General features: G+C 36.4%; 1 protein-coding gene across 1 annotated transcript in view; it reads right to left on the bottom strand.

The window, feature by feature from the left end:
* Positions 1-1,711: 1,711 nt before the first annotated feature.
* The window catches only part of LOC121411394 (transient receptor potential cation channel subfamily V member 5-like), a 33,019-nt gene continuing 19,821 nt past the window's right edge, over positions 1,712-14,909 (bottom strand). Inside the window, exons 2-14 of the mRNA XM_041604098.1 lie at positions 13,900-14,152; positions 12,686-12,817; positions 11,915-12,147; positions 11,213-11,438; positions 9,606-9,721; positions 8,733-8,900; positions 8,200-8,310; positions 7,288-7,439; positions 6,668-6,777; positions 4,988-5,088; positions 3,708-3,872; positions 2,878-3,125; positions 1,712-2,026 (exon numbers count right to left, since the gene is read on the bottom strand). Coding sequence (XP_041460032.1) covers positions 1,882-2,026; positions 2,878-3,125; positions 3,708-3,872; positions 4,988-5,088; positions 6,668-6,777; positions 7,288-7,439; positions 8,200-8,310; positions 8,733-8,900; positions 9,606-9,721; positions 11,213-11,438; positions 11,915-12,147; positions 12,686-12,817; positions 13,900-14,152 — 2,160 coding nt within the window. The 3' untranslated portion in view covers positions 1,712-1,881. The remainder of the gene's footprint in view (positions 2,027-2,877; positions 3,126-3,707; positions 3,873-4,987; positions 5,089-6,667; positions 6,778-7,287; positions 7,440-8,199; positions 8,311-8,732; positions 8,901-9,605; positions 9,722-11,212; positions 11,439-11,914; positions 12,148-12,685; positions 12,818-13,899; positions 14,153-14,909) is intronic.

Genomic DNA, 14,909 nt, shown 5'->3' with positions numbered 1-14,909 from the left:
TTCAATGAAACGAATGGAGAAAAGGATGTGACACTGTATTGTTTTCTAACATTACATTCACTCGCAAATTAACAATGCAGACGGGAATCGTGGGATAACATCTCATTGAAAGTTTCTGTGGAACAAAAACACACACGATAAAACACACACAGAAAATGTACAACATAGCAGAAGTTGGCTTCGTACTACACAAACAAATGCTCGAGATAGATTTTGTATTTTTCCATTTTGATTCGAGACAAAATGAAATCAAAGTGGAAAATGAAAGATAATGAGTTATCACTCGAACCAACCATGTATTTTTAATCTCTTCGGTGACTTTTTTTAGGAACACACTATCTAAAAGAGGAAAGAAAAGTTGATTAAGCAGGTGTAGATTCTTGATCATTATATGTAACCAAATTTGCATTGTACAATTATGAATCACTGGTTGTACAATTTTATATCTATTTCAGTTTCCACGTATAACAAGTCATGTTTATTTAATTATGCTGAATGAATTAAACAAATATTTTTTTACAAAAAAATCAAAGCTATTGTTATTTTGAATGGCATATCAGGTAATTTTGCACGTTTTGGGGCTCGAATATTAGTCGAATTTGCAAGACCCAATCATCATCATATATGCATGCAATCCAGCAAACAAGTTGCCGATTAGCCTTTACATACCTTCCTTAATATATCGCTTCTGAAGTTCTCTATAAAACTGTTGATAAAAAACTTCTGTCGGGACAAAATTAAATTCTGTTTTTACGTTAATATACCAACCCTTGATGTATGATAATATGGTGACAATTAACCTTGATTTAAAAGATTTTATCATGAAATAATAATTGTTTGCTGCAACAACTTTCTTTTACTACTGCAGACACCCCGAGGTGGGGGTATTAATCATTTGTTCACATAGTGGACTGTGTGTGTGAAGACGTAGTTCACACGTACTGTTAGAAGCTCGAAATTAACTGGTTAAAGATAATCCACACTGATATTTGTACAGTGTGAGTGTTCACAATGTGTTCAATAAGCGGACTATGTACTTTTCAAATTTAATAGTGTGAAAGTGTTATTACACTTCTATCACACTGTTTGAACACACTGTGGTACACTGAGAAAAAACAGTTGGTAAAATTTTACCACCGCGAGGGTAATAAGTCCAACCAATATGGGGCAATATTTTATCCAATGCGGGAAGCATAATGTCACGTAAGGTAAAAAAGAATAATAAGCAGCAATTACTTTAGAATGGGCAAAATTTTCATCACACTGGATAAATAAAATGCCCAAAAGAAATGCCCAGTGTTGGTTGGACACATAATTATCCTCATATGGAGAACTTTTACCCAACATATTTTTTAGAGTGTACACTGTGTCCTTTTCTGCAGGGATCGATAGCCCCACTAGACATCCAACTATACTATCATATCATTCAGAATATATAATTCATACATTCTGGAGCCATGTAGAAATTAGATCTCCCACATATAGAATTAACATATTTTCAAACACACTTTTCAAGCTTTATCTTATAAAAACGACATACTGTGATGTTTTACCCAAATCTGAAATGAGAAATATGACAATATTGGTCAGAGTTCATGTCTCATAAGGATTGGGTCCGAAAAGAATCATCATCAATACATATTTGAGACTTATCTCTGATCTAAGAATTAATTTAGAGTGTAGATCTTTATTAGACAAAATCCAGATGTTTCTTAAAATTCTTAATTACTTAATAATTACTTAATTATTATAGACTTTCTGAAGAAGAGATAAAAAAAAGAGAAGGGACACGAGGATAATAGCATACATTTACGACAATAAATAAAAGAAAATAAAGGATGTAACATTTAGCTCCTTTCTTATAAATGGTCAATAATGTGATCAATCGGCCTCTGGGTTTAAATTGACAAGCTTTTCAATAAGTACAGCCCTACAGCTGACTCCCTTGCCAGTCTTTCCCGCCATCGGTATCCAGTCGTCTTGGCCACGTCTGAGTAAAGACTGCTCCTCTTCCATCATATCAATCCTAAGAAAATAAAAGAATTCACATAATAAGGGGCTTTATTCTTATTCTCATATATAATTGAGTGTTTTATTCATTTCATCATCAACATACCAAACAAACGAAAGCAATCACTAAAACGAATCACAATACTAGGCAATGCTGACCTGTAACATTATAGAGTAATAATTAGGGACTTTACATTTTAAGGACGGCAACGTTCTTGAGAATGCTAAATCACGATATACTACAATAGAATTCACTCGAGCTTAATTTACAAATATCCAATTAGCTCTTTCGCACGAAAGGTAGACGATGGATGCGTTGCATCGTTCTCTTATATTGTGCAATTTATTCAGACTATGACTATAAGTATGGAAGCTTAAAAGTGCCATCCAGATGTTGTGATAATTATCTAGAGAAAAAGATCTTGCTAACGGAAAGATGAGATGACGAGATATCGGATCTCGTCATGTTGACCTCCATTAGCAGAAATGATCAGACAGTAAAGGTCAGTAAACCTAATGAGCGTGTAACATTGATCTTGATTGGTCAGTTCATTTAGCGATATGATCGCTAATCTTTGTGTCACGGAGCCCTGATCCTCTTTTCTATAGGATGTTGACATGACGAGATAACACTTCTAACCTTCTATAGTTAAATGTCTGAATAACTCCATGAAAGGCATAAGATATAAGAGAATGATGCAACACAATCATCTTATACTTTGCGAGCTGGTTAATTTATTTTTTATACGTTATTATGTGCATGATCGACTGAAGTCTATTGTAGTATTCTGCTTTTTGGGAATGTTTAAAAGCCCTCTATAATCGACTAATCTATATCAAAACTAGGCTTATGAAAATGGCACTTACTGTTGCTGTTCCCGAGCCAGCGTCACCCAGGATCGGCGCCTCTCGCGTATATCTATTGGCCCGGGAAGCTCCGCACCGACCGTAAGTAGAGTTGGTGGGGCTAAACTCTTTGAGAAATTGGTATGGGTGGTCTCAGTGCTGACCGCCTGCGGATGGTCAAACGTTATAGATGCCGAGTATGCTTTCTGGTAACGGACAAGCTGCTGAGGGTCTACTGTACGTTCAGCTTGAAGAACGATCATTGCCCACTATAGGATTCAGGAAACACGAAAACGAGAATACAGAACTGGAGTTGAAGCGACTGTACATAAGTAACATACTTGAAATAGCATTTGTAAGTTTTGTCTTATGCCTACTAATTTCCTTGGATTGTTATGAATGTTGCTAATGCTTTCAATATTTCTTTAATCAAAAACTTTATATTTGAAAAAAGAATAATAAATTAAATATTCACCGATATCCCACCCCCTCGTGAATAGATAAGTAAAATTGTACCCTTTCCGCGACCTCCGCATAATGCACGTTTACTACTGTTTAGAAATATCACATGCACACAATGTTTTATCGAAAGATTCAATTAAACATTTACCTCCAAAGTATTTTGCACTTCATGACATTCGTATTGGTTACAATATTACTGAACGAGATCAATGTGTAACTACTGTATATGCACAGCTTAATTGTAGCAATCTAAAGAATAATTCTATGTGAAGGATGCATCGACAAGCAATATTCAGGGATGATTTACTACAGTAGACTGCTGTGGATCTCACCCCGTCTTTCCAGAAAGATTTTACCACCTTGACCGAACAAGTGAAGAACGTACCCACCTGCCTCTTCCATTCCATCACGGCTCTTGCCATGATCTCAGTGTAGGTCTTGGCCATCATGGCTATCAGCATGTTGAGCAGGAGGATCGGAACAAGGATTGCAAAGAGAACCATCAGAATTATAGATATACCAGGGTGCTTCGCATGGTCCTTGGTAGTGACCACCTGAAATCAAAATATGTGAACAAAATATTGGGAAAATCTCAGAAAAAATGCTATGAGACTACTTTTATCGCCATGATGATACAATCGTTAGGTAAATCTTTCACCTTGACACCGCACATGACATTACCAACGTCGCAGCATAGCTTCCAACTACTCAGTAGCTGTTTTTTTTCTGGATAACTACAAGAAAACCAACTAAAGGGTTCTCACTTTTTTGTTTAAAAAAAGTTAGAAAATCTAAAAAGTGAATTTGTCAAAAGAATGTTGATTCTTGACTTTTGTATGGTCTTGTTTCCTTAGGTTGTTGGCAACTCTCAAAAAAATAAAGGTAGCTAATATTCATTTTATTGTCTTGTCTTCCCCATGATACCCACAAGTTGATTATTTTAAAGACCATTATGAAGACGAGAATAGTAAGATACCTGTCTTGAAATTGTTTGGACAGGTTTGGTCAATATCAATATAGTAGAAACCCAGTGACTTCTTGATTTTTTTGTCAAGTTTTGGGGTGAGGTGTATGACAAGGAATGCAAGGCCCTCTCTCATAAGTTGATTTACAACATTTCAAGATTTGTGGTGGGGGTGGTGTGTTTCCCCCGTCCCCTCTCGGGATCACTACACATGATCATAGCACCACATCATACAGTCCATCAATAGACAAAATAGAAGTAGAGTCACTATTATTATTTTATTCGGCAGAAAGAAAATACAAAACCAATCAATTAAACAAATTCTTCAATTACAAAGACACCTGAATAATTATTGTTGCAGCCACACGAAATTATTTAGACACTGAATGCATCTGAATGAGCTGCCAGGCATTGGGCCAAGTTAACCAAATATTACCTGTACCGCATCCAGATGAACCCAGTGTCGTAATTTCATGTGATGATGGTGGGTGTTTCACATTCTGTTCAGGTTTTAGGTCTTAAATCAATAATATAGGGATAGATATATCACTCGTAGGACAAGAGAGGTCACCAGTTACGCGTAAAATCATTCGTAACTTACAAACAGCTCTATGAGAACATACATTTTCCATCAGAAAAATAATATATATGTGACAATCTATAAAATGATAGAAGATTCAAGACTTCGAGACATCTTCAACTTACTCCATATCTACCGAAGGTCATACAGAATGTTGTAGCTATTGACTCAAACCAATCCTCAAAGTCTTTGAATTCACTGTCGCTGTCCACGGCAATGTTGAATACTGTCATCAAGATTGAGAAAATCATAACAATGATTATAAAGCTCCTATTCGACTATTTTGTGATTTTATGCCCGATTTCAGCACTATTTGTATAAACATTTTCTTTAAATATTCATCGTCTATTATTTGATGCCTTCCAAATTACTATTTGTATAAACATTCGTCACTTTCACTTCCATCATTAATTATGTTATGACCGATTCTCGCACTATATGTATATACATCTTCACTTAAATTTTATAAACTATTTGATGCTCAATTCCTGCAATATTTGTATAAACATTTTTTACTGAAAAATGTCGTTGTATGATACAATGTTCATCCCGTATAATGGTAATAATAATGGTGGCTACTTATATAGCGCACAGGTCCAACTTTCGGTGCTTTTGGTGTTTATGAGGCCTATTGCATGTGCATTTTAATCAGATGCATATACGCCTTGCACCAAAATTGTCATGGAGTATATACGTGAAAAAATTTGTGACCATAATATTCTTAAAGGACAAGTCGACCCAAACAAAAACTTGATTTGAATAAAAAGAGAAAAATTCAACAAGCATAACACTGAAAATTTCATAAAAATCGGATATTAAATAAGAAAGTTATGGCATTTTAAAGTTTTGCTTCATTTCACAAAACAGTTATATGCACATCTCGGTCGGTATGCAAATGAGGAAGTGATGAAATCACTCACAATTTCTTTTGTATTTTATTATATGAAATATGAAATATTTCCTTTTTCTCGTCATTGTCATGTGAAATGAAGTTCATTCCTCCCTGAACACGTGGAATTCCATTATTTAAAATTTTGTGCTTCAGGCAAGGAGGTCCTAATCGTCATATTCGTAAAAATTGAATTAACTATTTTCTTTAAAATAAGCGAAACTTTGAAATGTCACAACTTTCTTATTTTACATCCGATTTTGATGAAATTTTGTGCAATGTGCTTTTCTGATTTTTCTCTATTGATTCAAATCAACATTTTTCTGAGGTGGACTTGACCTTTAATAAATGAACACCAGGTGAAATTAAGGGACTAACAAGTTAACGAATATTATTTGAACCTTTTATCCGATATAATGGGGTTTTTTAGAACAAAGGTATGTCACATAGACCTCAATAAGGGTTTTCGCAACCACTACGCAGACACGCTTTGGAACGCTGAGAATCTATTGTCAAAAACCATTAAGGACAATGCCCTATTTGTCAGATATTTAACAGCAGTGTTGACCTGGACCCCTGACAACGACATATTTGCAATTTTTCATCCGGTCCGAATCTTAGGATGTTCTGCTGTCCTAGTCCACCAACTTTTGACGAAATCCTCTCAGCTGTCCGTTGTGAGTTGACTTGCATTTTCAATAGATATACCACGTTGCACAATTCGTTCCCGTCGAAATCGCGAAACTCCCTAATATCATTATAAAAAGTAACTTACAATCATGTTTTCCAAGTATTAGGTAAAATATTTTTATTGGTAAAGACACAAACACAATTCTCTCTGAATTCCGCAGATTTAGTTTTTCGAAGTTTTGATATTTTTGCCCTCAACAAGTTTGAAAAAATGTGCACCAATTACCAGCGGCAAACATTACGACGAAAGTGGAGTAGAGAATGGAAAACTTGGCGATGTCCCCTATGCACATTCGTCCAAACATCACGACCAATGGACCAAGGCTTTGATTAGCTCTAGAAAAAAAAACGTGCAAAGTTATATGAATGATAATAGAAATGTTGCAAACACGGAAATTGTATTTACTTTATTTCACAACATACAGATTATCATTGGGAATATCGTTTCTTTTTTCACTGTCGCACGTCAAAGCACAGCGTTGTCATAATTCAGACACGGACCTTGATGGACCCTTATACCAGCGAGATGGTCTTTACATGATGTTACTATGATACACCCCATCACGTTTTCCTTTCTTTTTTTAGTTATTACCATTACAGCACTTGCTTTATTGAAGCCATCACTGCATATCATTATGCAGTGTTACCAAACTCGAACTAGGTTCTGAGTTTAAAGCATGTGAGCATTTTGAATTGCGTCATATGCTTTCTTGTCTAGCTCTGGACTTTTGAGAATGTAGAAGTCTAATAATAAGATCTTGTGTTATGCAGAGCTCGCTTGAAAATCAGCTAATTGTGTAAGTGCTTGTGTGAGTAAATAAGAATTACTTTCTAAACGCCACATACCTGTAGAAGTATAAGAGATACATCCATGAGAGCGGACTTGCTATGATGATGAGGGCATCTTCTTCCCACTTGTAACCCAGGAACCTTAGCGGGATGCAGAAGAGGAAGAGAATGGTCGCTATGATCATGAAACCCTTCTCAGGTAACTCAATCTAGGAGAAAAACATTCAAAGTTCAAAGTCTGATTAACATTTAAGTAAATAAATAAAAAAAAATCCAACAAATTAGCAAACAGACGTCATGCATAATTATGACATCATTATTTAAAAGTGCCCTCTCTGAAAGAATATGACAACGAAAATGATAATGTCCGTAAATGGAGATCTCACGTCAGAGATGCGCAAGCGGTAGATCACCAACGCGTGCGGAGCTATGACGTCACTACATAAGTTATATTGTAAGACACACATCCGGGTGACTATACAATGGAATTGCTTGAAGAAAAATATATGTAGACATAAGGAGTGGATATTTATCGAACTGCAAAGAGTATAATCTGTATTTGATTCTTGATCATCCCGTACAGGCCAAACAGGCGGAATTTGGTGCAACTTGGGAACATAGTGAAGTTTTGAAAGTGGAACGTTGGGCGAGACAAAACCAAAACTTCATCCTTAAACGTAGGATGTATGCAATTAACATTGATTGTGGAACATGGCAACAATACGGATCGACCAATATAACGAGCGAGGAAAATTGTCCTATGTTGGAAAGAGAAGATCTCCATCAACCACACGAATATACACTCTTGGGCGCTATCATTATGAAATATCTGATTATTGGGCATCTAAGCTAACTAGTGCAGTATGAATTGAAAATGCTCTACTCTTGATGAATTGCCAATTTTTTTAGCTGAAATAACAAATATTCACGTAATTAAAACTATGGGCTGATCGAAAATAAAATGCTTACTAGTGTCTTAGCATAGCTCCTAAAAGACTTTCTTGAATTGACTTCGATAGCTGATTCTCCCATTCTCAATATACAAATGAAGATTACCACAGCCTCCGCTATATATCTTGCCTAGATTCGAAAATATATGAGAATGATATCATTAAAGAGACCTGACATTAGATGAAAGATGTACGGTATTCCTTCCGTATACTTGTTTCGTATTTTAATATCAATGGACTATGTGATGAAATGACTCAAATATATAGTACAAGACGCAACACTATATTTCGTTTATACTTTTGTATTTTTGCATCAGCATGATATTCTAACTTTCGCTGACATGTTTTAATGATGATAATTATGCTGTTTGCAAGTTCATCTTAAAATATTTCGTAACACTAAACTTTATAATAGGCCATTATATCAATGATCGAAAGAAAAAGAACTAAAAATATAGATTTGACAACTGAAATGAAATATATATAAAGAAATTATAAACAGTTCGCTGGATCAAATATCATATATTCAAATAACATGCATTGTTAGCTTACGATAACCAAAGGATTGAGTGTTATCTTTTCGAAGTGTTGACCACTGAAGAACTTCTTCTCTGTCGCTCTGTCTTCGTCCCCTGGTGTTATCCTCTTCCGCGCGAAGGAGACTATACACATTGCTAGTAACTGGATAACGGTGATGGCGAATTTCATGATAAGACGTTGCTATGGAGACAAAGTAATTCAAAGGGTTAGTTATTGAAACGCAAATTCACCAAAGTTGATCGTCACGGTTTAATCTTTGTTGCAGTTTTGGTGACATCATGAAATGACATATTGCTTGCCACGTCAAAATCTTCTCTGTCGTTTCATGGAAATGTAGTATTTCATGAAAATGAAGGTATTACATGCCTATATACAAAGATGTAATTTAATATTAATTCTTCATTCATTTCTTTGTATATACCTGAATAAATTAAGTCTAATGAATAAATAAATATATAAATAAATAAATAAACAAATAAATAAATATATATTGCATAACAGGCCTAATTATCATTCATTTGCAGATAGGAGGAGGGCACAATTTCAAAATGCAAACTTCTTAATACAGCTTTCTACAATCCTTTAATGTGTAAGGATATGTAATATGATGTCTTTATTTAGAAAGATCATTGCAGACAGAAGGGACTTTAAAATCTGATTACAGCAAGAATATATACGTACACACACACACACACACACACATATATATATATATACTATTTTTTCGTATCAAAGAGCCGATCAATGAATAGCGATACTTTTTACAGATTTGAAAGCTATAGGGCCGTAGATTAAAACAAAAAATCAAGTTTCGGGCCTTATTTAACTGGTTCAAAAGAACCCCCCAAACAATTTCCCGAAACAACATGTGGCCCATCTACTTACTCGGGCATAACGTTGCCACTTCTCTTGGAGTAGAAAATGGACTATTTGGACCTCCAACATCTTCAAATGCTGTGCCTGCCCGCAGCGGACTATCGTCATCAAGGCTGAATTTTCATCTAGGAATGATTGAAATATATGTATACACTTATGATTTTTAGAAAATTTCTTTTAGAAAAAATCTATGCCTGTGTTATACTCCTGGGCCCCCGTGGCATAAAAGTTACTACTATATAAAGTCTGCCATCCAATGGTAACTTCCCCGAAATTCTTGATTCTGATTGGCTGTTGATCATTGTTACCATGGTAGTTACAACTGGATGGTCACTATTTTTAGCCAACGGGGTCCTGACCTATTCATTTTAGTTATGCCTCATTCATATTTACGAATACGATCATCGTGCATTATGTACGGCGATCGTACGATTTTTTGTATCGGGTATCGTAGAGAGCCCCCCCCCCAAAAAAAGAAGACAACCAACAAATAAACAAACAAACAACAACAACGACAACAAACAAAGAAACAAACCTAAGTCAAGGCTGTACGGGATCGTACGACGTCCCTGCACTGACCGTACGATAACTCCCCTCGAATCATAAGATCGGGTATATTTTAATGATCATATACCAAAGGTAAACGGGGCAAAAGTTCAGGAATACGTAGAACAGCATTTTTTTATCAAATGAATTATGATAACCATTATGTGCTGCCCCCATTAAGATAGGAATATGCATGAACCGTATCATGTTTAATACCGGTGTACCGATTATGAAGAATAAACTGTCAATATTGTGCTCATAATTGTAGTCTATAAAATGAACATCGCCGCGTGATACGAGGAGGACATCCTTAATTTCCGTTTCATCATTTCCCCGTCTCCAAAACAATTAGATTAATTGGGTGTTCTCGCCGGATGCTGATGTAGGATCATGTAGCCCATTTCAGGTGGATAGGAGCTTACCCAACCGAACAAACTATTTTGTAATTGTCTAGGGGCCTTGTGTTGAATCATAAGGTTTTCAATACTTAGAATAATGAATTGATGTCAAGGGGTGGATCCAGCACTCTTAGCTGTGCAAGTAAAACTAATTAGTTAAAACGGTGTATCCATGGTCAATTACTCGCTTGCTAATTACGCTCATAACTAATCGGATTTTAAAATCATCTTCATAATTGTTTTCAGTCAAGATTTTAATTTGTGATGTATTTCCAAAGCTTACGTCAAACAAAAAGTAGGAGATAATAGAAACTTAAGTCTAGACATGTAAATTGGAAGCTTTTTATGGATGTTTTAAAGCATGCTTTTTGGTGACTGGCGTAGAGATGGTGGAGTTCGGTTCCACGATAGTTTGGTTTGGTTTAGATATTGTCTACTCTGAGGCGTAACTATGATTAGCGATGGCAGCAGCTGAATATTGATTAATGAAACAAACTAGAGCTACCATATTTTAATCAGAACAGATGCTGCTTTGGGTTATCAAAACTCAAATATTAAAAGAGAATAAAACATTTTGAATTATTATATTAGTTCTATCATAAGCACAAGTTTTAGAATGGACATCTGACCAACACAAGGTTCTAGAACACACTACAAGAAATTGACACTCACCAAGTCTTCCATTGGGACCAATGGAGTCAAGACCCGGTAGAGGATAGGCTACGTAGGACAGAGGACCGTACGTCCACTGTTTCTGGCTACCTAGATCCAGGAGGGTGTCGAATAGGGCACATCGACCTAGCCGGAAGGAGAGTTCCAGAGGGGTCAGACCGTTGTTATTCCTGAGGACGATGCTTGCTGGCATGATACTATGACGTACAACATGAATCAGCATCTCCTGCAGAAAAGGTGATGAAAGAATCATGAAGTTGCTTTGATTTTGATGCATCTATTCTCTGCAAAGTGTGAACAAACGGCTGCGGACGCACCACGAACACAATTATGATACTATGCAAAAACAAGTACAACAGTACTCCTTTGCCTGATATGTAAAGCATTCTTGGCTGCTGGTTGAATATCTTACTGTTTTGAAAAGAAAAGTTACATATGGGAAAAGACCACAAGATTTTAAAAGAGCACAAGATACTATCAGACCCATGAAGAAGATTCAAGCTCAATAGATTTTGTACTGTACACTAACATGAAGCGTTGATTTGATAATGTAACGTCTATGAACGAATATATTTTCCATCCCAACTATCAATCAGTCCATAATCAGAAAAGGCTTCAGTAATTGTTTAAATGTTCAAACCCCTCTGATGCCGTGTTCCCGCATTTATTGTGATGCCTAATAGAAAAGGAAGATTAGTATACCTTTTGATTGTTGATGACCACCATGTGCAGAACAGTGTTGCCATAAGAATCTTGATCATCGGGGTTCACTCTACCCTTGATGACCATCTCACCCCTTCGGTCGACCCGGACGCTCTCCTCAATCAGGAAGTCATAGATGGCCTTGTCTCCTAGGCTGGCGGCAAAGGCTAGAGGGAACTCCCCGAAGTATGCTTGCCCCCGACAGTCCATCTCTTCGTCCTTATCGGTCACGCCTGCGAGGGAAGATAAAAAAGTCCATGGTCATAGAAGTTATGCGATTGATGAGACCTATTCCTCATACTATTATTATGAATGAAGTAGTAGTCTTTAATTTGATGATCAGGGATCGATTTGCCTGTCTTGGCCTTGGATAATTTCGACCGAGTCAATCATACAAAATCGATAAGACAAAGTTTTATCCAGCAGCCTTAAGAATTGGAGCTCCCAGCATCTTGTCTATTTCAATTATGACACTCTTTAACAATCTCTTTAGATGTTACTTCCAGCCACCTTTGTAAATTACGACATCAGGTCAATTCAACGATGACCATATTTGGTGAAGACAAGCTACATACATCTTTGGCATCATGACTTAATACGCATGCAAATCGGTATTTAATGTCATCAAAATATAATTGATTCGATCTTTGATAATGCATTTACATAGTACTATCAAGGAGTCAACCCCATTAATAGTTTAAGAATATATATATCAAGGACTATTCCACAAAAAAGTTATCATCAATAAAGGTAAAAAAAAACCGTACCTACCATCCGTAAGATTCTTTGAAGGTCGGAAGAATCTTCCTGTAGCCCTCTGGTTGAGTTTTGCTCCGCATTTACACAATGTCTTCACCGAATCGAGATCATGGTTGACAATTGCAATATGAAGACATGATTCACCTACGGTGAGACAGTGAGAGAATGGGACAGTACACCGAGACATGAGGAGGTATGACACCATTTAAAAATAATTTTTAATAAAGATTAAGAAACAGTTTTACGAACTCAAGAAAGATGTTTATGGAAAACCCTTCATACATCTCCCATGTTTAAAAATCTCATGAGCGAACACCTTATTCCTTAAAACATCTATTCTATTATGCATTACTTTTTCAATAATGAGTATTTTGTATATTCTTTACGGAAGTATTTTAAAAGATAAATTTGGAGCTACCGTTTTTAGCTTCTGAAAGATAGCGATCTGATTTACGGATTTGCTGGAGAAAAAAAAACGTTATGAACCAGGTTCTTGCCAAATGAATATGTCTTAAATGCCATAATAAAAGAGATCGAACATATTCAAATGGAGTTTAGGAGCCTGGATGTGCCCCTCAACATCTGTAAATGAAATTATAATGTCTCGAATTCATTGACAACTCCCACATGAACATATTTCATCAGAGAGCAACAAGATTGGGCGTCATTCGGTTTTCATATATAATTTGCAGTTAATCATGATAATGAAAAAATAATGATTCTCGATGGCTTCTCCATTACTGTACTAGGAATACTCATTCACCAAATACCGCCCCTTCCAGAATACAATACAATAATAGAAACCAAGATGATGCGGAGCAACAGGCCTAAAGTAAACTGCTAAAAGATGTTTGTGACTGATTGAAATAATCCGATGACCTGGGTAATGATAAATTTTTGAGCGCTAAGATAGTTAAATGTATGTCTTTAATAATGGTGAGATTATAATTATGGTTGAGACAATGAATAGGTATAATTTTCTTTTAGAATGACTCTAAAGACTTGTCAAAAGCAACTTGTTAAAAACCTGTGTCATATCCTTTGATAGAAATCCCACTGGAAAGGAACTATGCGCCTTTCCATGATGGCTTTCTTGCATCTTCTTTTATTTTGCCTATAAGGAAATATCAGGATTGGTAAGGAAAAGCCTCTTTCGGGATACCCACAGGAAAGACATATGCCTCTCACTTTGGACAAGGTACCTAAAAGAAAATTCATCTATGTACCATAATACTCGAACCCTTCGTAGATGTCCAGAGCAAGCTTGGGATAGAGCGCAAGAAGGTGTTCGGCAATGGCCTGGTGGACCTCGGTGTTGTTGAGGTAACAGAGATGGAGGATGGTTTCCCCGACCTCACCCCGTTGCCTGACATCCCAACAAACCTCGTGCTCCTCGTATATGCAGTCTTGGAACTCGGATGCGAACCACCGGTCCACTTCGCGGACGAGGTCCTTGTCGCGCATCCGGCCCGAGTCGACCTTCATGTGATGAAATATTGAAGCAGAATGTAAGAATGAAGGAAACATGGTAATAATAGCAATACTACTACTACTACTTTAATAATACTACTACTACTACTACTACTACTACTAATAATAATAATAATGATAATGATAATAATAATAGTAATGATAATAATATCGATCTGTATAACGCAGCCACTATAGTGTCCTTTGAGAAAAATTCCTATTGTTTATGCTAAAAAAGTTTGATCGTTTTTATTTTTACGCTTCCCGACAAAGGTGAGTTTTCATGAATTATCTATAATCAATATAAATATTACAATCATGGGAAGAATTAATAATCATTGGATTGCAAACAATATTTAGACAAACAATTGTCCTCAGGGTACACTCATGTTTCTGTGGGTGTGGTAGAGATTTTTATGCGTGGCGGGGTGTGAGTGGGTGTGTGTGTGTGTGTGTGAGTGTTTATAAGAAAGCGTGTGTATGGGTTTGGATGCGTTAAATTGTGGTGTGATGGAGTGAGTGCCTGGGTGTGTGTGAGTGTGCGCGTGCACGTTCATAATGCAGATTTGTATATAATTATGTTCGTTTACGTATGCATGGTAGTAGTCTAGATTCTAGACGTCGGTGTACTTGTTATTTCTCTCCATTTGCTTTAGTCCACGTCCTGGACGATTTTTACTGATTGGGCAAACCATAACCAACACACACACGCCCGGGCCCGCTCCCTCCACTGATTCACTTACCCCCAGTGATTCACCTTACCACT

Source organism: Lytechinus variegatus, chromosome 3 (assembly GCF_018143015.1).
Source record: "Lytechinus variegatus isolate NC3 chromosome 3, Lvar_3.0, whole genome shotgun sequence".
Classification (NCBI taxonomy): domain Eukaryota; kingdom Metazoa; phylum Echinodermata; class Echinoidea; order Temnopleuroida; family Toxopneustidae; genus Lytechinus; species Lytechinus variegatus.
This window is presented reverse-complemented; position numbering and strand designations above follow the sequence as displayed.